Consider the following 27,447-nt stretch of genomic DNA (forward strand, 5'->3'; position numbering starts at 1 on the left):
ATCACAGGTATGAAATCCTTCTGCCTTCAGTCTACTCCTAAGCTCACAAGACATGGGATCCCTGCACTTTTCATGCTGCCTTTATAACATGTTGTAGACCCAGAAAGATCTGTTAGCACAGGATCATTCCACTCTCCCTCCTCTGTTCTGTCATTTACTCACACTGGAAACTAGAGTTTCTCAATTTAGGAGTGAGGAGTAGTGGAGAAAGCTGTGGGAAGAACTGGGGCATATCTGACCCTGTTGGAATCATGCTCTTCCCAGCCTTCATTCTGGATTCATTGCTGAACTCTATGGATGCCTTGAGGGCATTGAAGGGCTGCAGTTCAGTTCAGTTCAACAGTGATGTGGGAAATGGATTTGTAGAGACAAAGCCCAAGTTCTGGACCATGGCAAGTGAGGACCTGAGAGAGATTGTTTTACAAAGACAGAACTGATCAAAAAGCTTTTTCTTTCATGTCTCAAAAAGAAATAAAACTGAAGTAAGGGAAGTGGAAGTGGAAAAGACAGAAAAGTAAGAAATGATGTGTCAGTGAATGATAGGAGAGGTTACAGAAAGCGGGCAGAGGCAATCACCCGGATCAGCAGCCAAAGGTCTGAGGAACTATCAATGTAGAAGTGTATCCAGTAGTGTGCAGTAAAGCAAGAAATGCCCATTTTCACTGCAGTTAATTTATCAAACAAATATCTCTCAATATAATTTGACATCAGTCTTACTTCTCTAAATGTGTATAAATGCATAACTTATTTCATGGGATCATTAATGATCACAGCAGTGAACAGCTGTCTGGTTACAAATTTACTGTAATGCTTAAACGCCTACATACTGGAATTCCTTTTTTTCTGGGTTGTTTGGGTTTTTTTTTTGTTGTTGTTTTTTTTGTTTTGTTTTGGTTTTTTTTTTTGTGGTTTCTTTGTTTTTGTTTTTGTTTTTTGGGTTTTTTTTTTAATAATCAAGGAACTGAAAAGAGAAATAAATATTGTGCTCTTTCATTAACTTGATCTTGAAGAATTGACTTACCAGTGATCCTTGCATCATATTTCAACAGCTAGTAAGTCTTACAACACTTAAAATATTTTAAAAATCCCAAACAAACAAAAACCAGAAAGACTAATTATTTTGCAGTCAAACCTGACACAGTGCATAATAGATAATACTGTTTCACCAACTTCCTTTGCAGTTCTTTTTCTCTTAGAACTGGCATCTTTTGTGGAACATAAGAGTGTTTACAAAAGACAAAATGTTCTGCGAACTGAAAAGAACTCAGCAAAAGTGACTCTAGGAAAGGTAAAATAAGAATACCTAATTGTATTTAAACATGCAGATGTATTTTTGCATAAAACTGTGCTGCCTCTTAATTCTTCTTTTAAAAAATACATGGGCATTTGACATATGTTAATACAAGAAAATAATTCTTATTCCAGGGGTTATTTGTTTTGAGTAAACCTTAGCCAGAAGGTATTTCTGAGGCCAATCATGAAAGCAGAATTTTTAAATACTTACAGGTTGTTATTTCTAATACGAAAATCCACAGCTAGTAATTTTTATTAAGAGAATACGTATAAAGAATAAAATCTCCATTTCTAAGAGCTTGGGTAAGCACAATTCTTTGCTCATTCATATGCTGAGTGCAGACTGCAAGTCAGTATTTAGCAGGGCTGCAGCAGGCAGTGCATGCCTGACCACACTCTCCTATTTTTTCACCCTTCTAATAGCATTGGAGAGTCAAAAAAGCAGTGAAAAGAGAAGGGCATGTATTGAGGAATTTGTTATGCAGGATGCACTCAGGCTTCACGCCATTTAGCTGTAGAGATGAGCCCTAACCCAACAGTTCTCTCTGTGCACTGCTGTATTTACAGGATTGCAAACTGAGAGCAGAATTGAGCCGAGGAATCTTTTTTCAGAATCATGGGGCTTTTTGTCTGTAGGAAGGCAAGCTGATGCTGTTAAGAGGCAGAAACTGTTAAGAGATCTGGGTTCATAATTAAAGATTTCTGATGTAACTCTTTCAAATTAGTTATGAACTCTCATTTTTCACTGTTGATACCAAGGATGATAAGAGGAATGCTCATCTTATTCAGCTGAAGTGTTTAATCTTCCATAACTGTGATGTGCTTGGAGGTGGCAGTACTGAATGTCACAAGAAACAGCTATGAGGAACTAGCATTATGTACTTTGATTGAAGATAGTCAGATACCTGAACTGAAAAACTGAAAAAAAAAAATTAAAGTAACCTTAGAACAGATCAATTGTTCCGCTGCAGTGTGATCTCTCAGTGCAGAATTATGCTGAAGTTAGCTTTGTAAAAGCTTTGGTAGAGGTAGCTTAAGAGCTATTTTTCAGCCAGCTACATCAGACAGTGAGTGTTTATTTTCTATTTATTTAATTGCCCATTTCAGCTGAGGAGTAGTTTGTTCTTCTTCCAAGTACTCTCCTTCTGACCTAATGATGTTTCCGAAGCAGCAGCCTTCAATAGCGAGGCCTGTGTCAGGCCCAAGTGGATTTGGTTAAATTTCTACCTCGTGTCTTCAGTGTGGAGTCAAAGGACAGCAGGAAAAGCAGGGCAAGTAACACTTTACAGAGTGAGGAGGCTGAGGGCCGAGATGACCCCCGCCACAGCTACGTTTAATACCATGCCCTGAAAGCACGTAATTTATGACGGGACAGGTACCAGTGCCACGTTTTGCTCGCAGCCACACACCCAGCCCGGGCCTTGGGCAGCCGTGCCCCCGGACCGGCGGGAAAAGCGCCAATTTCCTTCCGTTCGGGCCAGCTCGGCTGCGGGCGAGCCCCGCCCCGCCCCAGCGTCGCCCCTCGGGCCGAGCAGCTGCGGTCCCCGATCCGCGTCCGTGTCGGGGCCGTGTGGGGCCGCGTGGGGCCGTGTCGGGGACATGTCGCGACACGGGCGGGTCCCGCGGCGGCAGCCCGGCGGGGCTGCGGGGGACGGGGCTGCCGCCGCCGCGGTGCGCGCCCGGGCCGAGCCCCTCAGGGAGGCCGGCGTGGACGAGGAGGTGGAAATGGCGGTGCAGCTGGCCCTGGAGCGGTTCCAGAGCGGGGACGAGGCGGGTGCGCGGCACGGCCCGGCCCGGGGGCAGCCTGCGGGGAGGGCGCTGGCGGCGGTCACGGAGGGGATCCTGCCCCTCTGCCCGGCCCCGGTGAGGCACAGCTGGGGTGCTGTGTCCAGCTCTGGGCTTCCCAGCACGGAGACAGGGAGCTAATAGAGCGGGTCCAGCAGAGACCACTGAGATGAGAGGTCTGGAGCATCTCTTATCAGGAAAGGTGTGGGGGTTGGTCCTGTTTAGCCCAGAGGAGATTGAGAGGGGATCTCACTACTGCATATGAATATCTCCAAGATGAGTCCCAGGAAGGTGGTGCAGCCAGTTTGGTGACAGGACAAGGAGCAATGGCCATAAATTAAAACAGAAGAAGTTCCACCTGAACATGAGGGAGAACTTCTTTCCTTTGAGAGTGGCAGAGCACTGAAACTGCTGCCCAGGGAAAGCGTTGAATTTCCCTCTCTGGAGACATCCCAAACCCTAGATGTGTTCCTCTGTCACCTGCTCCAGGTGACCCTGCAGGGGGGTTGCACTGGGTGGTCTCCCTTCCAGTCCTAACAATTCTGTGGTTCTGTAACATTGAGATGTCAAGATTACTGCCTGTTGCATTGTTACTGTCTTTTCATTATTATTTATCATTCTAGAGATGGAATTTCCTTCTAGTTTCACTAGTACTGAAAGAGCATTTGTTCACCGGCTCTGTCAGTCTCTTGGACTGGTGTCTAAAAGCAAAGGGTGAGTCAGGGTACAATTTTCAGTTCTTTGGTGCAGACGGATAGAATTTCAAGACTAATGATAACTTGATTGATGTTTTCAACATACTCAACTGTGTTGCAAGGAATAGTATTAGAGAAAAAAGTGTAAAAGTAGCTACAGAAATGAGCATATTTGTTCATTGCTGTATGCATGCTTGGAAAAGCTTGTGACATGCATTTTGGGACAGCTTGATTTTATACTTTGTGGATTTAATGGCTCCATTAAAAAAGCTTCTCACTGTGATTTCTGTTTTTTTTTTTTTCCAAAGAATTTGCATAGCGTCTCATACCCTGACAGATAAAAGTTAACCTAGAGTAGGTTCCTTTTTACTAAAATAACTTTTCTCTCCCCCCTGACAGAAAAGGAGCCAATCGATACCTGACTGTAAGGAAGAAGGATGTGTCAGAGGCACACGTAGTCATGACTTGTGACTTGGCTCTCCGTACGAAACACGCCGTTCGGAGTCTAATTCAGCGCTTTCCCGTCACAACTAAGGAACGCAAGGAGCTCCTGCCAAGGACAGAGCGAGGAAGTGTCTGTGCTGTTGCATCCGGTACGTTCAGCATGTGTTCTGATTTGGACTTGCCCATCAACACCACTTGAAACCATGACAAAACAAACCTCTTTCTGCTCTGTCCCCTCTGGTGTCCTAACAGACACTTTCAAACAAATGCATTAATTTTCCGTACTTTTAAGGTCTTTTATAACTGGTGCTGTGAGGAACTTGGGAAGTCATATTATGCACATTGAGATGTCCACCTTGTGTTGTGTTAATTTAGAATCTTTGAGCCAGTTCCAGCCAAATCTTTTTGGAAGCACATTTTGAAGTGTGGCTTCACACAAGTACTATGAGGTGGGGTTGAAGAGTCAGTGTTCTTGTGATGCCATAAGAATGCCTATATGAGAAAATGCGGTTGTCTGTTCTGCTTATAGAAATTAATGTCCTTGATAAATCAATAATTTTAGTTTTTATTTCTTCATCTCTACAAAATAGATTTGGTCCTTAAGAGACTACTGTCCAGACTTGTTAATTTCTCGAATATGGAAGAGTTCACTGAAAGACAAACTTCTGTCAAAATGTTGGGTTTTTTTTTTTTAAAGCAAGGTTTTCATCTAGATTATTGCTTTAGCAGCTACAAGTGGAAGAGTTGCACTGTGTTTTTGTGTGCAGAGATGGGTGTAGTGAACAGAAAACATTTGTACCAGTATGCCTTGTTTAATTGCATGTTTCTGATATGTGGTGTCTGTTCTTGAAGTGCTTTCTTTGCTGTTATTTTCAATTGTTCTAGTTGTTTAATAGGATTGTTATATGAACAGAGGGAAGCTGTAATAAAAGTACTGAAATGCAATGTCTTAAGAATGTAAGGGATAAGTTAATGAACAGTCTAATATTTGCCTTTCTCTGCATCTCAAGAATGTATTTTTAGTTCTCCTGATCTGTTAGTCTGTTTGTCTTGGTACAACAGAGCTTGAAATTTAGTATATGAATCTGTTAATGGCATTAAATATGTATAAATGAGTTTACAGTGAGCTTTTCATTCTGCCAGAAAATAGTTCTCAAGGAATTATAGAGTGTTACTTGCAATGATGGATGTGAAGTGGCTCCCTCAGAAGATGTGCCCGTTTTTTGGCTGCTCATGCACCGCTTTCTAACACATCGCACTGCTGTGTGGGGGCCAGGGCTCTTGATACAGCATGCTTGCATTGGTATGATTTCAGGCAAACGTGTGGAATAGCTTAAAGGTTTAACTCTGTCAGTGTGTATTTCTAGGGGGAACTGCAGGTGTGAAATGTGGGCGCAGATACAAACGCCACCAAAATACACCAGGCTGGTATTCTCTGGTTTAGTTTGTTTCTCCTTTTGCTCTTTGTAGGCTTTTTTGACATGGAGCAATGCTGTGGAAGAGTCTGGTTTTCTTCAAAATACCCATGAAAGTAATAAGTGTTTTGAAAAATATCTATTCCAAGCACTGCAGGACATGCTATAAAAATGACGTCTAAATGTGTGATGGGTTTGTCACTTTACCGACAGGGATGCATAAAAAGTCAGCAATGTTAATTTTTAAGTACAGTTTTTGAGCAGTGTTTTTGTGACCTTCCTCTGTGTCTGCATAAATAAACTTTTAACTTGTCTTTGCAGAAAACAAAGAAGTAAACAAGACAAGTGGTCGACTTAATGATGGTATCCCCCAGGTCCCAGTGAAAAGAGGGGAATCAGAGTTTGATTCCTTCAGGCAGTCACTACCAGTTCTTGAAAAACAGGAAGAAATTGTCCAAATCATAAGGGACAATAAAATTGTTTTAGTTATAGGAGAGTCTGGATCAGGAAAAACGACACAGGTATGTTGCTTCAATGAAATAAAAACTATAACAGTATTTATTCTAAACTAATGCCAATTGTGTAACATTTGTGATATGGGATACTTTTATGCTATTTTAAGGCTTTCCTTTTCCTGTGTGATTGAAAATGTTGTTCCAATTCATTTTCTTGCTTTTGAAACACTAGGCCTCTAGATAGGTACTAGAAGCATAAATGATTCCTCACAATTTTCTGGTAGATACCATTTTTTCATTAAAATAATACAAAATATTGAAGGGAAAATAGCTGTGATGTTTGTATATCCCTTTTTCTTCTAAGGCTAGTTCTGTTCTTAGTATCCAGAGTAATCTATTTTTTGTGTTAAAATGAGAGATTATCTACAGGGCTTTTTTTTCTTTTTTTTTTTTTTTTGGATTTCTCTGAAGCAGGAGGGAGGCACTGTAAGTTTTTTTTTTAAAAAAACCTAAATAGGTTATACTTAGGAATTTATTTTCTGCTGATTCAGATTGGCTTGCTGTGATAATTGTAATGAAAAGTCTTTTGCAATGTGCAATATTGATATGCAGTTAATGGTTTCCCTGTGCTAACAAAGCTGTGACTTTCTCAAAAAGCAAATTTGAACCACTTCTTTACAGATCCCTCAATTTATCCTTGATGACTGCTACAAGAACGGAACTCCCTGTCGTGTGTTTTGTACTCAGCCAAGACGTTTAGCAGCTGTTGCTGTGGCTGAAAGAGTGGCAGCAGAAAGAAGAGAGAAGATTGGCCAGACAATTGGTTACCAGATCCGGTTAGAAAGCAGGTACTAATGGTATTTCTAAGTGTCGGTTGATCTTGTGTTGGTCTTGTGAATCTTGTGTACATTGAAACTGCAGTATGTTTGGGTTGCAGCCTCACAGGTGGGATATGTTACTGCAGGTAAGGAATACGTAAGAGTGAAAAGGATGGCTTACTTCCTGTGTTTTGCAGTTTCATGTAGAAGGTTGTCTTACAGAACTGAATCTCAGGTATTTTCTGTTGATTTCTTCTGCGGCGTGTATGCATGGAAATCCTTGTCTGATTTTCAGATCAAGTCTACACTTTCTTCTTCCCCCCCCCCCCCCCCCCCCGCTTTTAACATGTGCGGATCCAAAAGGTCTGCAAGCTTTGAAGGTAGGTGTGAAAACCAGCATGCTGTAACAAATGTTATGTAGTGAGAGTTGATAGGAGCCATAAAAGGGAAAACAAAAAAATTGGAATGCGACTGATGAAGCTGAGCATTATTTACCAGTCTAGTCTGGACTAAATTTACTCTTCTTCAGCTTCTGTGTTTATAACATGAAGTGATGTAAAAGTAGAGATTTCAGTATCACTTGATGAATTTGTCTCTAAGCAGAGCATGAATGGATTGTTTGGGGTTTTTACATCTTTGCACCATGTAGCGAAGTGACATTTCAGGGAAGGGCCAGCAGTTGAGATATGAGTGACCAGAAGATGGCTAAAGGTTGTGCTGCCTGAGTGAACAAAGATAACACATAGCTGATGAAAATGAATGCACTTGAACAACGAAGCCACAATAAGAATTCAAATGTGTGCATGAAAGCTCACAAGGATATTGAGAGATTAGAAGAGCTAGTGAAGATGTGTCACAAATAAGCTGGATGATTAATATATGGAAGTACTATGCTGGCAGAAGAAGAGCAGAGTCAGGTGAAAATGGTAGAATTACTGGAAGCAGCGCAGAAAATCCAGCTTGAGAAAAATCAATACAATTACTCCAGAGAAACACTGAAAGGGGGCGATAACAATATTTTGAGACGTGGACAAAAAAAAATTTGAGTGGATATGTTTAGAGGTGTTTATAGTAACACAGAAATATAATTTTTAAGGTTTTCTTAACTGTCTTCCAGAGAAAAGCTGTAGAGTACAGTACAGAGGAACTTTTCAGCTCTTTTAGGATGGCAGTACCAGAGAGAGTAGTGACAATTTCTGTTTTTATTGGGACAGCTAACTGTGCCCCAGGTATAGAATTGTAAAAGTTCAGTATTTTCACCTCCTGAAAAACCAGAGGATCACGCAGATGACTTTGTGATTTAGTCAGCTGTAATGAATTGTGTCTTCAAGGCAAGGCTTTGGCAGCTGTGGGGAGGCTTCTGTGAGGAGGTGCCAGAAGCCTCTTCTGTGTGTGACAGAGCCGGTGCCAGCCAAGACAGACCTGCCTCTGGCCAAGGCTGAGCCCATCTGTGGTGGTGGTAGTGCCTCTGGGACAGTGGGGAATGGGGGAGGAAAACCTGCACAACAGAGGCAGCAGTTCAAGAAGAGCAGTGAAAGCATGTGAGAGAAGCAGATCTGCACACAGGAAGGTCAGTGCAGGAGGGGAGGAGATTCTCCAGGTGCCAGAGCAGCCCATGGTGAGGCAGCTGTGGCCCAGCAGGCCGTGGAGGTCCGTGGTGCAGCAGGGATCCTCCTGTGAAGGATTCTGTGTTGGAGCAGGTGGATGCTTGAAGGAGGCTGTGATCCTCTGGGAAGTCTCTGCTGAAACAGGCTCCTGGCAGAACCTGTGGCCCTGGGGAGGGAGCCACACAGAAGCAGGTTTGCTGTCAGGATTGTGACCCTGTGCGGTCCCACACTGGAGCAAGCTGTTCCTGAAGCACTGCACCCTGTGGAAAGGGACCTGTGCTGCAGCAGTTCCTGGAGAACTGCAGCCCATGGGAAGGACCCATATTGGAGAAGCTCGTGGAGGACCCATGTTCCCGTGGGAGAGACCCACGTTCTCCTTGTCTTTCTCTGGAGCCTGGGAGTCTTTTTGTTGTGTTTCCTCTCCCCTGCCCATGGAGAGGACAGATAGAGTGGCTTGCGTAGGCACCTGGCGTCCAGACAGGCTCATCCTACCACGTGTAGACAAATACAAAGGCTATATCCAAGCACAGGCTGAGGAATTGGAACCTAGTTTTCCACATGGAATTTTCTAGTAAATTGAATGACATGCAGAGTTTCTTCACAGTTCTCTTTTCCTTCTTATTTATTAAAAATTGAATCTTATTCTTTCAATTAATCCATTGTCCAGAGTTTTGGGGCGCAAGCACTACAAATTGTTAGGAAATGTCTGTGAAAAGGCATAGTTTAAAAACAAGTGGTGTGCATGAATCTTTTGAGGAGAGAACTGTAATTTCTCTTCTGGTCAGCAGCTGCTTTAATTTTTGATCCATGGACAGCTTTAAATGGTGCAACCCCCTAAGTTGTCTCTGTGATGTGATCCATAGGGTTTCTCCAAAGACACTGGTAACATTCTGCACTAATGACATGCTTCTTGGCACGCTGATGGCAGGAGACAGCACCCTCTCCACTGTGACCCATGTTATTGTGGTGAGCATCCTGTGGTCTTTCATGTGGGGTGGAGCAATATGTATTGCTTTGGAAAATGAGGTCCTCATTTGTTTTATTTAAATTTGCTGAGCACTTTAGGTGTTTTTGTTTGGTAGAATCTGAATCAACTTTAAAGACTTTCTGAGTCCTCAGAGTAGAATGCATGTCTTGTGCAGTTTGGTGTTTTTCTGTGTGTTTGTGTTTTTCCTGTAAAAATGTCTTATTTTCATGCCAATGATTAAGTGTGGAATCAGGAGGAGTGGAGAAGGACAGAAGTGTAAATTTTTCTGAACTTCCGTGGTCAGGAGAAAATCCTTAGGGAGGCTTACATTGATGTGGTTCAATGTGATTGTGTCAGAATTTCTCTTACCATTTGTTTTAGCAATACAGGTTTTCAGTCCATTTGTTTGCCCAGAGTTTTCAAGATAATGTGGAGTCTAATTGCTAGCAAATTATTCAGATTGTTAATTTGTGATTATGTCAATATTCCTATTGTGGAATTGAATAAGGGGAACTGGAATGTTTTTGGCAAGATTTAAGTACTGAAGATTAAAAGGTAAGTTTAGGTGCCTGCCTGTTTATCAAAGTTTAAAAAGCATGAGAATGATCTATACATTCTTGATGTCAGCCTACAAACTTTGTATTTTGAGTCCTTGTTTCCTTCATTCATAATATAGATCAAAACAGAAGAATGAAAAAGATGATTAATCAGTTATGTGCCTTAACTTACAGGCTTTGTGTGTGACTTGTCTAAGCAATTTGCCTGTTTTTCTGATTATGTGGTGTCATACATTTCTTTAAATGCTTATCAATGGTGAAGTGAGAATTTATTAAAACAAAATTTGTAGTTTGTGGTGTTTTCTTGAAATTTGGCCTCAAATACACAATCAGAGAGGTTTCAGATATTCACTTTAGCCTCTGAAGTTAAAGTGTTTATGGCTTCAGCATTGCAATGCACTCAGCGCTGATAAAAACTTTTTGAGGTGTTTTAGTTTCTTTATGGATAGTTTTTTAAAAAAACCCTATTAGTTAAACTAGACTCACACATTTTAAGGCCTCTGTAATGTGCCACCAAAACATGTATTTTTTTTTTAGAGAAGTTTGTTTTTGTCAGAAGTTGTGATCCTGAATCTGTGATGGTTTTTCATCTTTTTTTCCCCTTTTGTTACAGGATGAAGTACATGAGAGGGATAGGTTCAGCGACTTCTTGCTAATAAAACTGAGAGATGTGCTGCAAAACCAGAATAATTTAAAACTAATTCTCTCTAGTGCTGCTCTAGATGCAAATCTCTTCATTAGGTATTTTGGAAGCTGCCCAGTAATACATAGTAAGTCTTGATTTTAAGTCTGAGTATACCTGCCTTGAGACTCACAGATCTTACTAAACTGTAGCAAATTATTCTGAGTAAAGGCACATGATTAATACACTGAGAATTACAGGAATCCTTGTTCCTTCTGTATGCAGGTTTCTTGTTTCTTGACTATTTGCACCTCATTCAGAGTGAAGTGTTTTAGTCACTGGGAGTTCTGTAAATGCAGATACATCCTGCCCCCCTCCACTCTTAATTGAAGAAGTAGGAAGAGGTTATTGAAGTTCTGTCTTCATGCTGATACAGGACTTAGAAGCTACATGAGTGTGATATGTATCAATGCATTCCAGTAGGATCTTACTCTTCAGGCTTTGTGAAGGTTGTTACTGGTTACTGGACAGATAACTGTACCAGTTCAGTTCAGAAATACAGGCTTAGACAGATTTGGTTTCACATGAAAAAAGGATCACATGATTCTCTGATTTAAAGAAAATTAGTAGTTGTTCATCTAGGTAAATATTCAGAAAAGACATCCAGTTTCGCTTATTTTGTGTTCAGACTCAGTTACCTGCAGTTAGACTACATTCAAATGCAAAGAAAAGTTACCATTTTTTGCTGGTTTAATTTCATTTGACTGATCTTTAGTAAAGGCAAAATGTAAATGTGTGGGAGGTGGGGGGTTTTTGTGGGTTTGCAGTTTTTGCCCCACCCTCCTGGCTTGCAGGTTTTCTGCATGGGTGACCTCCTCTGGCATCTTGCAATCCTCTTACTTTTTCAACAGTAATGTCCAACTTTAATGTGTTTTGAAAAGTATCTTTCAAGAGAAATGCTTTATTTGACAATCAGGTAGACTCTCTGCATGTCAGCCTTTTAAAAAAAATCTCAACGGTTTTAGGAAATGGGATTGCTTACTGGTTTATTTTAGCAAATGTTTGTGAGGAGGAACCCTTTTTTTCCTTTCTTTTTTTGCAGATGGAAGTGCTTAGTTCTCTGTTTTGAATTTCTGCCCAGTTGAATAAGGTTTGCAGCTTGTTGGAGACAGGAATCTGGAAATTACACGTGATTTCATGTTCTCTGAATTTTTTTTGCAAGGGAGTGCCTCAGTTGTGATTGTTGTATGACTTTCCAGTTTACTCTTTTTGCAGCTTCCTGTTCTTTCAGATCGGTCAATTTGTGTTGGAAAATCTGATGGCAATCTCTCCCAATCTCTCCAGTTTACCACAGTGTTTGTGCTGGTTATGTAACAGGCCAATAGCAATTTAAAAGATGTTTTTTTCCCTTTTTGTTAATTTAAGAATTAAAAGAAGCGGCTTTGTCTGTTAATGTGATATACAAGGTTTGAGTCTCCTTCAGCAATATGGCTGACAAAATCCTGACCACAGAAAACCACATTTTGTAGCTGTGGAGCGCTGTAGTACACAGAGTTTGTGATCAGTGTTGGAAGGCTTCCTCTGTCACAGCTTCTAAAAGTATGTGAATTGTGGATTGTTCTTTCTGAAGGAAAATCCTGAGTGTTCCTGAGTCAGGTTAAGGAACAAGAAATCAAAATGTAGAGATTTTAATCTTCATGCAAAAAGCATCCTGTAATGTCCACAGAGAATGTCTGGAAAATAGTCATGTTGAAAAAGAAATCAGGATAAATTACCAGAAGGTAAAGGCCACTGGGATGTCTCATCTGTCAAGAAGTATTCAGTAAAAAAAGCTCAGCTTTGCTGAATTAGTTGAGGATATGGAAATAAGGCTGCCTTCTTACATGTTTCTCATGAAAAGAAAGTAGTTCAGTATAAAGATGTACTGTCTCTGTGTGGAACCTTGCAAAAAGCTGTATTAATTGCTTATTAATTAATTACATTTTTAATCCAGATGGCAGACTTACATGGCAGGTTCTTGTTTGTAACCCTAAACAAACACGGCTGTTTTCTTCTTTTCATTTAAAAAAATTGTAGTTAATAACTGTCAATCTTATGAACATCTCCTGCTATAACACTTCATAAAATTGAAGAGGTTGAGGAGAAACAAGGTGGCATTTGACTTTGGAAATATTTTGTTTTGTACAGTTTTGAGAAAAATAAACTCCAGTGAAGGTAGTTTTTTAAAAGAATTAATTCTGTAAGTGAAGCTAGTGAATATAGAATCTTTTATGGATTTTTTCTATTTTAGTCCAAGGGAGACCTTTTCAAGTTAAAGAGATGTTTCTGGAGGACATTTTACGAAGCACTGGGTATGCAAACAAAGAGATGGTGAAGTACAAAGAAAAGAAGCAGCAAGGTCAGTGGATTTGTTAATTGTAAGGGTTGGCAGTAAGAATCATTGATTGAACAAACAGTTAACAGGATTATTTTCTGTTAAAATTCCAGAGTCAGGAGATTAAATGAGATGTGATTAGATGACAGCGTCTTTAAGCTCTCAATATTTACATTTTTGAAATAGTTTATGCAATTAAAGAAAAAAAATCACTTTGATTCAGTGGTTGCATTCTTTTTTCATTCAGTTGATAAATGTCATCTTTTTTCTAATTGTTATGCTGTAGAGCTATATATAACTGGGGGCTCTGCCCACATAAGTACTAAAGAAGCATAGGATGCTCTGTACCTTTGGGTGCAAATTAAAGTGCAGCTATTAAAGCAGGCATGATTTTGTACATCTTGCACTAAATTCCCTTCAGTAACATTTTTCACTGCTTTCTTCAGGCATGGATGTATTTTTTTAAGTGTTAACACTCTTGAGCTAAACATCATTGGGTTTAAGTTGATTAAGTAGATACTGCTCAGAAGTTTTCTTGGCAACTGAAAGTAATGATCCCAGTGATTATTTAAAGAAAAATTTTTTAAAAATGCAAACCCCAAAGCTATAACATACAGTCCTAACTGGATATTGATCACAGTGCTCACCTCTGATCACTGGGGTCAGAAAAGTTCAGTTAGGACCCTGGTGTTTTCTAAGGTTTCTTCCACTTGTGTAGAAAAGTAAGTTGTTACATGCAGGGACTGCATCACTCGTCTTCAGAATTCCATTTGTGGAAAAAGATCTGGTCTGAGATTGTGTGGAAGGTGATTACTTAAGGAAGATACTTTGAATGCAGTAGTTTGGAATAACGGAGGTTTTGGGGGCTTAAACACCAAAGTGTTGGGTTTTACCTTGTTTTTATAGCCCTTGTTTGCAGTGGCGCCCTTTGGGTACCCTTAAATATGTCATTTATGTTGGACTGGTAGTAGCATTCTAGACTAAATAAAAGAGGTTGAATAGGTAAAACTTGGTAAAACCTGCTGTAACTAACTTTTTTAGTAGAAAACAATGGATAAGAAATATGACTCTAAAACTTTCTTGGGGAATACTTTGCATTCTAGAAGAGAAACAGAAGAACACTCTTGCTGAGTGGTGTTCAGCTCTAGATAACACTAACAAAGGGACATCTCGGAGACAAAAATCAGTTCCAAGGACAAATGAGGAGTACAAATGGTTGGATGATGGTGGTGACACAGTATTTAATTAACTGGTAAGTTTTTTCTTTTGTCGGAAGAGATGTTTATATTTGTGTTGTATTCTAGCCATTTAAAATCTGTTTTCTACAGTTCTGTTGAGTCTTTCAGGATATTAACGTATTTTAAAGATTACTTGATTAGGATGAACTGCTCTAGCTGAAGTGTGCTCTTCAGATAGGGTGGTTGCACACAGCTTTTCCTCAGATCAAATGGCTTGACTGCCATTGTGTTCGTACTTGCATATGACAAAATCAGTGCATTAACTGATACCTGAGTTAGGTATATCTACACTGATATATTTGGGTTTCTGTTGCTGCTGGGAAAAATAACCATTCCAATTCTTTGTGGGTAATGTATAAGAATAAAGACAACTCTTGGAAGAGATTAAGCTTTCAATATTGTTTTTTATCTTCAGACTGAAAAAGATGTGAATTGCCTTGAATCGTGGATAGTAAAAGAAATGGATTCCTGTCTTTCTGACATCTGGTTGCATAAAGATATTGATTTGTTTGCTCAGCTGTTAAATCTTATTTTAACTGAAAATGTCAGTGGTAAGTTTCATGTGTTATTACATAAAAAAAAGCAACCTCAAATTTACTTAGATTTTTATGGCTACTTTTATCTCCAGTTTCAAATGGTGTTACCTTTGCATTCTGATGCCGACTGAAAAAATGGTAGGGCTAGCAGAAATAATGGATTGTTTAGTTAGTTGTTGTTTTGAAGTATTGACAGAAGTGTGTTTCTAAAACAGTGTAGAATTCATATGAACTAACTTCAGAGATAAAGTGAGGAAACAAATTCTCTTTGGGCTGGAATTTGAAAGCAATATTTGTACTATATTTAGATGAAAAAATAACATTTCTCTTGGTTTTGCTGGATTTTTTTTTCTTTTACTTCTCAGTTGATTATAGGCACAGTGAAACTGGTGCAACTGCTCTGATGATTTCTTCAGGGAGAGGCTTTTTGAGTCAAGTAGAACAGTTGATCAGCATGGGAGCAAGTATCCACTGCAAATCATCTAATGGCTGGTAAAAACAGAGAAACCAAAACATAGATTTATGTGTCAATATAGGAGAGAGAAAGAAAATTGTTTAACATCTAAATTAATTTGCTAACTTATCACACTGCTGTAAGAACTATAGATTTTGACAGCCTCAACAATTTCTAACTCCTGATAATCACATTGTTTTCTGTAAATTCTAAATTGAATTCTTAATTACATGGTCTTGATTATGAGCTATAAACTTTGTTTCAGTAGGTCTTATTTAAGATACTGGTTAGCAGAACAACTGTAATCTACTGAATTGGACCAAAATATTTGGCAATTCCTATTTTCATGGAGTTACCCATATCAGAAGATCTTTCTGTTATGTTTCTAAATATATTGTAGCATGTAAAAATATTTGTGAATCTGTAGAAACTCAGGTTTTGTGGTCATGGATTATGTCTTCATATAAACAGGGAAGTACAGTAAATAATTGTTGTATGGAATGATAAGAATTAGGATTCCAGGGGTCTGATATTTGGTACTAACATTTGAAAAAACTTGGGAAGGAATGCAGTTTAAAGATAAAACAGTGAACTGCATCGTGAGGAGGACAGCTTCTGAAAGACATGAAATAGCCAAATGTTATGCCTGGGGTGTGACCTTTTGAGATGACTTCAAGGATACTGCAAACAGGCAGGTCTGATCTCTGCACCTTGTTGTGGACTTTTTAAAGGAATGGCACTTTCTTCCTCCTCACTTCCTTGTGCATGTTTGCTCCTGTGTAAAACGGACATTCTTTTGTGGTAAAGAACTGTAGTCACCTAAAAGTCAGACAGCTGTTAACACCTATTCATGCACTTTCAAATGGGAAGTTGCAGATCCAGCAATAACAGTACGGATGTCAGTACAGAAATGGGTACAAAAGTCTGGTGTCAATTGCCTCTCCTGATGCGCTCTTCATATTCATCTTTTGAAGGGAAAAGTCTAATAAAAATACTTGTGCAACTATTTCAGGATGGCTGTGGACTGGGCTAGGCACTTTGGACAGACGGAGGTTGTTCATCTGTTGGAATCCTACAGGTCAGTTGTAACTGTTTTGCAGAATCAGTTGTATATGATATACAAACGGTTGTGATGGGAAATTTGAGGTTTCTGTTCTTTTAATCAGAACAGGTTTTAGCTTTTCATGGTCTAAAATCTGGACTTAATGGCAAGACCTCTTTTTACGAATAGGAATATTTCAAAAAATAAACAGCAAAAACGTTTGTACTTAGTATCATATTGTTTATGTTTGCACAACTTGCTAATTCTATACTTTTCACATGCTTACTTTGGAAACAAATCTGTCATGTGTTTTTATTTATCCTTTTTATATGCAATAGGCATATTAAAGAAAATTTACAGAAGTAATGTGTACACTAGGCCATTCAAGAATGATTTTCTGATTAACTTACAGTTATCGTACTTGAGGTAGTGTTTTGTAAAGCTTATCTCTACTATAATTTCTCTTAGTGTAGTTTCTGCTAGTGGGAAATTTTTGGAGAACACGTATCTCTTAAATATTTTTACTTGAACAGATAAACGAGAAGTATCTTTATACTTTCCTTTGCTTATGGTTGTGTTTCAATGAAGTTGAAGAAAACTAAAGTTAACACTAATAAATAAAGTGGCATCCTTTACTGGGTTAACATTGAAATCAGTAAACAGTAATAGTATGGTGATTCCCTTCTGCTACACTTAAACATCAGAATTCAAGACCAATAGTCATATTGGTCTTGAACTAAGTTTGAGTGGATGGCTCAATGCAAACCCGAAGGGGCAGCCTTGATTCTGGTGTATTTTCCTGTTACAGCGCTTCATTCGGATTTGGAAACATGGATGAAAGTTCCCTGGTCCAAAAAAGTGCTAGTGACCTTAGTGCAGAGGACAGAGAGCTACTGACAGCTTATCATCACAGTTTTGATGATGAAAAAGTGGATCTGGATCTGATAATGCACTTACTTCACAGCATCTGTCATAGTTCAGATGCAGGTAGGTAAATACCTAACCAGTGGTTGTGGATTTGGCTTCTGATGAATCATGCTCTTTTTTCAGCAATCCACAAACGTTAAAACCTTCTGAGTGCTATTCGATATGTATTTGAATTTTCTGTTTAACTTTGCAAACCCACTTCCTTTTTTAGGAGCAATTTTAATATTTCTTCCTGGGTATGATGAGATAGTGAGCCTGAGAGACCGCATTGTTTTCGATGATAAGAGATTCACTGATAATGCTCACAGGTAAAACCTTTAGTTGCTGTGGCTTTTCATTGCTCCTTTTAAGGATCCTTAAAAGGTTCCTTTTGTCTTGCATTAGATACCAAGTTTTCATGCTTCATTCAAGTATGCAGACTTTGTACCAGAAGAAAGTGCTTGAAAGTCCACCTTTTGGCATTCGCAAAATTGCAAGTATTAGAGGACTTTTTCCAATGCCACAATGACCTATTTTGCCATTGCTTTTACAGTTATTACAGTTTTGGTGGTTTGGGTTTTTTTCTTTGCAGATTCTTTCTACTAATATTGCAGAAACCAGCATAACAGTCAGTGATGTGGTGTTTGTCATTGACTCAGGCAAGGTGAAAGAGGTAGGACTGCCATAAATTTTCCTAGTGTGATTCTAAAACACACAGTGCATAAATTTTGGAGAACTTTTTTTTTTTTATTATTTATGACTTTACAGTAAAGTAAAAAAAAGTTTTTACTAGCTGAGAGCTAGTGCCTGTCAGGCAACAGTCCTTGCTGAAAAGTTTCAACATGCATTTGTTTTAAGACAAATACTGTAAGCTATCTGTCTAAAAAACCTTTAAAATCTTGAATTTCAAAAATTGTGGAGCATTAAGATACTAGAAAGGAGATACCCTCATTAATTCACTCAAAATTGAGAAGGTACCTTTGTGTCAGAAGCTGCTGTATATATTACTATTTCATACTTTTTAGAAAACTTCTGTTGGTAATCTAAATAACTAGTAACTTGTATTTCATGTACCCTATTGAGTTTTCAGTTTGCATTCCTTTCTTTGTTTTTCTAGAAGTCTTTTGATGCACTGAGTCGTGTTACAATGGTAAAAATGGGGTGGATTTCAAAAGCCAGTGCTATCCAGAGAAAAGGCAGGTAATAAATGCCTCATAGTGGTTTCCATTTTGCAGATATCCACAGTCCTTTATGTTTAGAATAAAGCACACAACAGAATAGCTGTTTCTGGCCTAGTCCAGTGTTGTGTTGCATAGTGGCCAACACTCATTCTCTGCAGGTGAGTAGGCGTCAGCATGTATTTCCTTGGAATAATCTCCCAAGTTGTAGAAAAGTGACGCTCAGGCATTTCCCAAAGGTCTGGGTTGTTTTCCCCCCATTAATTTGTTCTCCTTCCTCTTTCTCCCATGTAGCACCAGCAGTCACAATGTCCAGTGGGGTGTTTTCACATCATGTCTGTCGGCAGAGGACTGCCTATTTCACTTTCTCCAAGCTATCCATGACTTAACAGGCCATGATTATATTCTTCCCAGCACTGTGGGTGAGGGCTCAGAAGTTTATGTAGCAACAAATGCCTGTTTAATCAATCATATTGGCATTAAGCTGCACATATGCACATAGATGTATATGACTGAGAGAATTTGCTGTCTCTCATTCACTCACAAGTTACTTCATCTTTATTCTACCTTTTACTCCAAGCATCACTTCTGTTTAGGGGATGTGAGGGGAAACAATAAAGTTTGCAACTGGTTCCTCACAACAAAGGATGATTGAGATTTGAACTGGTCTTAGGTTAGCAAAAAACCCACAGCACTTTACATTAGATAAGCCTTGTTTTTCTTTCCTCCAGATTTCTCAGTGTTGGGTTAAAATTACAGTAAAAAATTGCCACACTCTCAAAAATACTTCATGATTAGAAAACTCTCACTTTGTGTGTGACTTAACAACACTTTCTTCATAGTACTGCCTCTTCTTTCCATTCTGAGTTTCTGTGTCTGTTTGTTGGCTTTTGGTTTTGTTTTTAGAAAGAAATCCTCATTTTCACAACCTTCCATATTTTATTTTCAAGGGCTGGGCGCTGTCAGCCTGGAGTCTGCTTTCGTCTCTTCAGCAGGCTCCGATTTCAGAATATGTTGGAATTTCAATCTCCAGAACTTCTAAGAATGCCGCTTCAGGTGCATGTTCAGTTAGAAACTATAACTTTAAAAAATACAATGCCCTCAAACCATACTATTAATTGCAACAAATCATGTGTTTGGCGGCTGCTTCCAAATCTTGGTAATCTTTTTTTGTTCTGCCTTTTACCTTGCAGGAGATCTGTTTGTACACAAAAATTCTGGCTCCAATTAATTGTCCAATTGTAGACTTTCTTATGAAAGTGCCTGATCCTCCGCCTGCTGTAACTGTGAGAAATGCTGTGCATATGCTTAAGGTCAGAAAAGGAGTAGGTTTAGATTGTAATTGTGTTTGATCCCAAATTTGTGGTGTAGCAGTTTACTGACTTCAGTTTGTACTGAAGCTGTTTTTAATTACTTAAGGATGTTTTGAAGTTTTGTTTATTGTCTGTTTTCATTTTGTGTGTAGGGATGTGTTTTTCCATGTCAAGGGAAGAGAGTGCTTCAAAGTCTTGTCTCAGTTAATAGTTTGACTTGCTTCTGTAGTGTTTGGAAACAAGTCTAGTTAATGTCCATTATTCACATCCTTTCTGCTTTCACTGTAAATTGATTTTGTCCACTGTACCCATCCCCCTCTCCTTTATTTGTTTGTTTGTTTGTTTATGAACAGACCATAGATGCCATGGACCCTTGGGAAGATCTCACTGAGCTTGGTTATCACCTCACTGAATTACCTGTAGAGCCACACCTCGGTAAAATGGTGTTGTATGCTGTAGTTCTGAAGTGCCTGGATCCTGTTCTGACCATTGCCTGTGCTCTTGCCTGCCAAGACCCTTTTGTGCTGCCCACGCTGGCCTCCCAAAAGCGTGCAGCCGTGCTGTGCAGGAAGCGTTTTGCTGCCGGAACGTTCAGTGACCACATGGCCCTGCTCAGGGCTTTCCAGGTAGTCTTTCATTTCAGAGAGTACTAATCACAGCACATTCAAGCAAAATGCAGATGCACCAGTTGGATGTAGAGTGGCGGCGGACTGTGATTAAGTGCTCAGAGAAGACTTTCTTTTTGCCTAGTGCCTTTCCTGTGTAAGGCATTACTTGGCAGTCTGGCTGGTCCACAGAAGAGGGAACCGTTTTTGTAGTATGTTTTGTTTCAAACATTATAAAATTTTGAATGTTCCAACAATGTGCCTCTTTGCATCCTACTACACTGAACTTTGAATCATGATCTTAATGTAATGATCTTTATTTATTGTTTTAACTTGACATAATCATCACTGTAGTGAACATATAAAGAGAATCTAATTGTTGAACAGAAAAAATAATCTGGTTTGATACATTAACTTTTAGAGTGGCTTTTGCATTCATTTTATTGACATAAATGTAATATTTTAAAAAAATGCAGTTTTTAGTTTAAGCCATTCAAATTAATAGGCAAATGTAAAAACATTTTCAGGCATGGCAGAAGGCACGCAGTGACGGCTGGGAGAGAGCCTTCTGTGAAAAGCACTTCCTATCCCAAGCCACAATGGAAACCATTGCAGGAATGAGAACACAGGTGCTTGGCCAGCTTAGAGCCTCAGGTAGAGAAGTTGGAAACAATTTTAACATTGTTTTAAAGTCAAGCATATAGAAATTGTAACAAAAATCGTGTCCACTGGTGTAATTTTCCTTAATTTGAAATACACCTTCATGCACACATTCATGCAGGGTATGGTGCAGATGAGGAATTGTGGCTGATCTAACTGAAAGCACCCTCATCTCCACATGCCACTGCATTTCATGTTTTAATGAATTATTCCCATAGGAAATGTCTTTATATTGTACAAAATAGTGGTATTCTGTGTTAGTATGAAACCCCTTATCAGGAAGGATTTCAGTGTAATGGTTTCTTCTTGGTGCTGTTAAGGTTGGCAGTGGTGAAAAATGCAACAAAGAAGTCATTTATTTCACCTTTAGTTTCTGACTCCTTTTGAGAACCAAACACAAGCTAACATGGCACTGTTTTGTCTCTTTCATTTGTCAGGTTTTGTGAGAGCCAGAGGAGGAGCTGATATTAGAGATGTTAATACTAACTCTGAGAACTGGGCTGTAATTAAAGGTGCCTTAGTGGCCGGGATGTATCCCAATCTTGTGCATGTAGACAGAGACAGCCTGGTGTTGACGGAATCAAAGGAGACGAAAGTGCGATTTCATCCTACCTCTGTTCTTGGTCAGTCTCAGTATAAAAAGGTAAAGACACTTTGAATTCATAGTTCAAAAAAAAGGGCACTAAAATCTGTCACGTGTTTTAGAAACGTCTTTTCCTATTTGTCAGTACTTTAAAAGCAGTATAGGCATTTAACACTACAGCTTTAGAAAATACCGTTCTACCCAGCTGATAGAATTGGAGTTGATTCATTTTTCCATCATTTCAATTAGTCTTTTCTCTAGATGGAACAAGGCAAAATGACAAAAAAACTGCCCTGCTATAAAATTGTTTTAAAGATATAATGATCCCTATTCTTAAAAGCAAGTTTTTCTCTGAAACTTTTATTTAACATTTCTTTTTAAAGCAAAATATTTTGTTTTATCATGGTAGGATAATTTATGAATCTGGTTGAATTCTCTCACGCTTTTTTATGTGCATGTATATTTTTATATGTATATAATTGTATGTGTATTTAGTTCTCAAAATACAGAATCATAGAATGGTTTGGGTTGTAAGGGACCTTAAAGCTTATCTCATTCCAACCCCTGCCACGGGCAGGGACACCTTCCACTAGTCCAGGTTGCTCAGAGCCCCACCCAGCCTGGCCTTGAGCACTGCCAGGTTGAGGCATCCATAGTGTCTCTGGATAAAATGAGAAATACGTTCAAATTTACATTAATTACAGGTAGAGGGTATAATAGCCTGGTTTTACCTGCTCTTGCACAGATTGCCCCAGCAAATGGACAAGCTGCAGCCATCCAGGCTCTCCCTACAGACTGGCTTATATATGATGAAATGACGAGAGCTCACAAGACAGCAAACATCAGGTGCTGCTCTGTTGTGACACCTGTCACGGTGGCCCTCTTCTGTGGACCAGCCAGACTGCCAAGTAATGCCTTGCAGGCATCTTCATCCTTTCGAGGTACACTGGAGTCTGGATTTGGGATGTTTCCGTTGCTATACATCAGCGTGTGACATGGAAAACTTATTTTTCAGTAATATTTAATACATGTATTGGCTGATTCTGAAAATAGCGCTGTTATAATTCCTGCAGCTATTCAGGAAGAGTTTGTTGGTTCTGTAATAAATCTCTCCATTTTGGGATTCCTTACATATTCAAGTCCATAAATTACACAGTTGTAGGGTCTCAGAAACTGTAGTATAGTTTGTAAGGAAAGAATACAGCCACAGTGTCTAATGAGAACTGTAGTACTGGTACTGAGAAGTGTAGTATGCATGTTCTTTTTCTACAGACTACTTTATTTGATACATTGAACCAGATTATTCAAACAGAATAATTTAGAAACAATCAATATGGCAAACACGTCATGTTGCTTCTAGCTAACACATACATTTTCAAGACATGTTCTACTGATAATTTTTAATTTCAGTTAACTGTACTATTAACTGTGAGTAATAGAGAATATATAGAAATTTCCTTCTTTTTTTCTGATTTACATTGAGTCCTCTTGGAATGGAAGCAAAAATAACTGCTTCTAGTTGTCATAGTTTGAATCAAACTAAAAGTCCAACTTATTTCTAGAGCTTTCCTGTCTTGCTTTTAAACTGTGAACCTTAGAGTAGTGCTCATGTTGATTGAATTGCACTTAAGAAAAATAAAGAATCCTAATTAATAGCTATATGTATAGATTTTTTTTTTTTCTTACTAGCTCTTTAGATCTGCTGTTTTACTAGGAAATAGAGGCATGTGTGATTTTGCAAACAGCTTTAGGCAAAAGTTGTATAGTGGCCTGTGGATACTGGTGAAGGTACATGAGTTGGGTCACATCATATCAATACAGGTTTTTACACAGTAGGACCTTCAGCAGGTCTGGCTTGATTGCTGCTATCTGGAGCAAAGACTTTGCAGTGTATTTGCAGAAAAGAAGAGGTAGTTTTACAAATGTTTACATTTAAAGTCAGTTTTAGAAGGAAAAACATTGTTGCTAGTAATACCGTAGTATGCGGGTTTTTGTGTAGAAATAATAGTAGAAAAAATATGGAAATGCTAATGCACCTCTTGTCTTTAATTCAGGGAGAGGGGTATCTAATGATAGCAGCGACAGTGAGATGGAGGACAAGACATCTGCTGATCTGGCACTGCTGAAGCTGGATGAAGGGCTCCATCTCAAACTGGACCCTGAAGTAAGTAAGAAATTACTCCTGGGTTTGCTTCATGTAGAGGAATTGTAAAAAGATGTGAAAAGGTTTTTGTAACATTTGAGTAGCCAAGAATTTTCTCCAAGAATGTCATGGTCTATTTCGGTCTCTCAAACTAGGTACTCTGTGATTTAACCTTTACTTCACAAGCTCATCAATAATTAAACGGCTTCAATCCCCTTTGGCACAGAGTTGTCTGTCGCCTGAATCCGTGTATTCAACATCCAAGTTGCAGTGTTTCATCACCTATCACCCGTACCTTTCTATTCTTTTACTTGTCAGCAAAAAGAAAGAGAATAATTAGTCACCTAAGTCAACATTGAGAGTGCTCATCCCTCTTCCCCCATATTGATGTGGGTGTCCTGTCTCTCACAAAAGGGACCAGGAAAGCCTCAGCAATCTAGATGCTGTTGGGTCTGTTTCAAAAACTTTCTGGGCAGTATGATGTTTTATATCTGAGCTTGGCAGTTTTGTCCCTTTCCACACGTCAGCAGATTCTGAAGAGACTGGCAGACAAAAGATAATGGCTGCAAGGGACAGCAAGCTGCAGGTGACAGTGACTGCATAAGGGCCCTTCTGCTCCTTCTGGCCTCCTGTCCTGCCTGCATGGTGCTCCATCAGGCCATAGCACGAGCTGGGATAGCCAAAATCTGAACAGGAGCTGAGAGAACAGTCACATTGGCATATTGTGTTCTTCTTTCTTTGAGAGGATAACCAAAATCGGATCAAAAAAGGAGCACTTGAAGCTGAAGTTGCTGAAAGAAAGTTGCTGTCAGATTTTGGAAGGATAAATTTCAAAACCTCTTTGAAATAGAAGTCTTTATGTCATTGAGGAGCTGTGGCTGTGGTAGGAGGCAGTTTATGGGTCATGAAACACACAACTTTACCAACTCTAATAATAATACTCTCTCTCCTAGACATGTCCAGAAGAGTGATTTTTTTTAATTTATTGTAATGGAAGCATTTCTGGTAGCAGAATTAGACAATAGTCTTCTGAATTTAGTCATCACATTTGACCAGGTGTCTATGTAAGAAAAATATCACTTAGAGCTCTTTTCCATCAACTATGACTGAAGAGTGCATGAGTAGAGACTGATTTGAGAGGAAGGGCATAAAGCATGAAAGGATTGGGTTTTCTTGAAAGATAAGAAGGAAAAAAAAAGGTCTGTGGAATTACAATACAAAGCTAAGTTTATTACCGAGCTAAATGAAATGTTTCCAAAATTACCTTGCACCCAAGGAAAAGAAAGCAAATTAACATCTTAATTTAAATATGGATTATTCCCCTTCCCCAAGACCTTAGTCTTGCCTTTAATTGTGGGCCCCGTTTATATTAGAATGCCAGGTGCTGCCTGATATGGAAAAGACAGGGTTCTCTTACCTGTGTGATCTAATTTTCATCAGTATTTAACAGAATTGGAATTTATTGCAGGCTGCTGGTATGCTGCTGCAACTCAGGCAGAAGTGGCACAGCTTGTTTCTGCGTCGCATGCGAGCTCCTTCTAAGCTGTGGTCTGAGGTTGATGAAACAACTGTAAGAGCAATTACAGCTGTTCTGAGTGCTGAAGAACAGTCTGCAGGTCTACAGCAGCCTTCAGGAATTGGCCAGAGACCAAGGCCTGTGACTTGTGAAGAACTTCCTTTGGCATCTACATGGATGTCAAGCAACAGCAGAAACAGCTCAACAGAAACAGAATTGTCTGACTTCTCTCATGCTGAAAAGTAAGATGCTGAGGTCTTCTGCTCACTGGAGGTTGCAATTTATGTATACAAGTATCACTTAAGTTTCTGCTAGTAATAGGAGGTGGAAACAGCGGAAGTACAGTTTGAAGGTGTTATACTGTTGTATGCTGCATTGTGGTCCCAAAGAGAAGTATTTCATACCTGGGGCTGCTGTTGGAGAGAGCAGTCAGGAATATTGTCCATGAATTGTGATGTTTGAGAAGTAGCAGAAGAAGTTTAACAGTAGCATTAAAAAGCAATGAATGGTCAGTATGAGTTTTTAGTTAGGCTTTAATAGATTTTGTAGTTGCTGTAATACATGTGGTCATGCAGTAGGCTGGCAGGTCGATGTAAATTTTCAGTGACTGCTTGTGAAACTCAAAGTATGTCCTTTGTAGGGTTTCAGTGAAATCTACTTCTCCTGCACTCCACCAGCCAAAGAAGTACAAAGAAAAAGACATTTTGCTCTCCAGACAATTCTCAGATGACAGATCCGCTCAGTCCTCAGTGAAGCCTGCAGACAGCAGTAGCTATTCCAACGCCTGTGCTACTCCTTCTTCTCCAGTGTCGGGAAAGGTAGAGTTCTCTAACATATCACCCCGCTCTTCCAGAGTAATAGAATTTCTTGCTGATATCATTCTGCAGTTAGGTATTTTACTGATAAATTAGGAACCTAACGTAGCTTTTCATTTGTAACACTGCATAATACTTCCTTCTGGAACTTAAAAATCTAGACTAAATATCCTTGTTTCACTAGTTTAATACAGCAAAAATAATTTGTAGACTGGGGAGGTGAAGCTATCCAAAGTAGAAAAAATGAGATTTTAAAAAAACCCCAAACTTCTTCTAATAAACATGTATTAGTTTTTTTCAACTAAATGAGTATATTATATACACACTTCTGAAGTTTTTGGATTCTGCCTTTCTCGGCTTCCATAATAGATTTTCAATATCAATACTGATTCTGTCTTATCTGCCTTACTATGACTGATTTTTGTGATGGTTATTTGAACAAAGTACACATTTTTAATGAGATTACTGTGACAGTTGTCACATATACTTGAATAGTAGACTGCAGTAACACTAAGGAGATCATTGAGAGGAAACTTCATGGACTCATTGGAGGATGTAGTAATTCCTCTTGAATCTTTCAGCTTTTAAATTAAGACAGCGTAAAAGGAAGAAAACATGTTTCCTGAATATAGAAATGCGAGTAGTGTGCTGTAGGCTACACTCTAGGATGCTTAATTTTGGTGTCATCTCAAGGTCTGTCAGACTTTAACCAATTCTAATTAGTCACTAGACTTTTTAATCCTATTCTGCTCTACTTGTTTCTTGCCCCTCATGGATGAATTACTGTGGAAGGGGCTAACAGCAGGCCTGTTAGCTAAAGGAGCGAAAAGAAGCTGAGAGGCAAGAAGAAGCTGTTAAAGAGCTCTCTCCAAGGCTGCTACCAAGGAGACTGAGAGAAGAGAAGAACTGAAGAAAGATAAGGAGAGCACTGCAGACGGACAAAGTATTTTTAGAAAGTTAACTAAAGTCACTGTTACTGCTCACCAGTGGTGTTATGTTGATTTTTTTGTGGCCAGTAGTTGGGGTAGAAGAAGTATAAACAATTAGAAAGTTTATAAAAGGTCAGCCATGTTCGATAATAAAGAATTGCCATCTGAGACCGCTTGTGGTCTGTGCTTTGTGTCGCGACCGCCTCGGCATACAGTGTATATACCAGTGACAGCTGGTGCCCACCGTGTGGAGCAACAGCCTGAACAGCGTGGTCAGTCTGGAGCCACGCGGGGTCCCAGCAACTGGCAGCCGTGACCCACTGGGGAGCAGCGGGGGAGGCGGCGCTGGTGCGGCTGAGAGTGGCGTGTGGAAGCCACAGGGAGGTCCAGACTTGATTTTCTCCTATCAAGACACCTGGAAGCAGGTGAGGCACCAACTAGTAATAATGGGAAATAAATCTAAAGAGGAAGAGACTGTTTTGGCTACATGGAAAGCT

At 39.3% G+C, this 27,447-nt stretch overlaps 1 protein-coding gene and 1 long non-coding RNA gene across 2 annotated transcripts; both read left to right on the forward strand.

Annotated features, from left to right (window-relative positions):
- The first annotated feature begins 6,806 nt into the window (after positions 1–6,806).
- Positions 6,807–14,938, forward strand: LOC140683640 (uncharacterized). The gene is made up of 4 exons (XR_012054832.1): positions 6,807–6,935; positions 9,376–9,478; positions 10,650–13,056; positions 14,136–14,938. It is a non-coding gene; the product is annotated as an uncharacterized lncRNA (long non-coding RNA).
- A 42-nt stretch (positions 14,939–14,980) lies between these two features.
- LOC140683639 (3'-5' RNA helicase YTHDC2-like) lies at positions 14,981–27,118 on the forward strand. Its single transcript, XM_072926341.1, has 16 exons — positions 14,981–16,338; positions 17,111–17,289; positions 17,441–17,537; positions 17,614–17,701; positions 17,801–17,881; positions 18,326–18,408; positions 19,337–19,442; positions 19,580–19,699; positions 20,053–20,325; positions 20,832–20,958; positions 21,402–21,607; positions 22,293–22,488; positions 23,602–23,711; positions 25,159–25,448; positions 25,847–26,024; positions 26,814–27,118. Exons 1-16 carry the CDS (start codon positions 16,274–16,276, stop codon positions 26,856–26,858), a joined length of 2,244 nt encoding a protein of 747 aa, XP_072782442.1. The 5' UTR covers positions 14,981–16,273; the 3' UTR covers positions 26,859–27,118.
- The last annotated feature ends 329 nt before the right edge of the window (positions 27,119–27,447 follow it).

This window comes from Taeniopygia guttata, chromosome 3 (assembly GCF_048771995.1).
Source record: "Taeniopygia guttata chromosome 3, bTaeGut7.mat, whole genome shotgun sequence".
NCBI classification, from domain to species: domain Eukaryota; kingdom Metazoa; phylum Chordata; class Aves; order Passeriformes; family Estrildidae; genus Taeniopygia; species Taeniopygia guttata.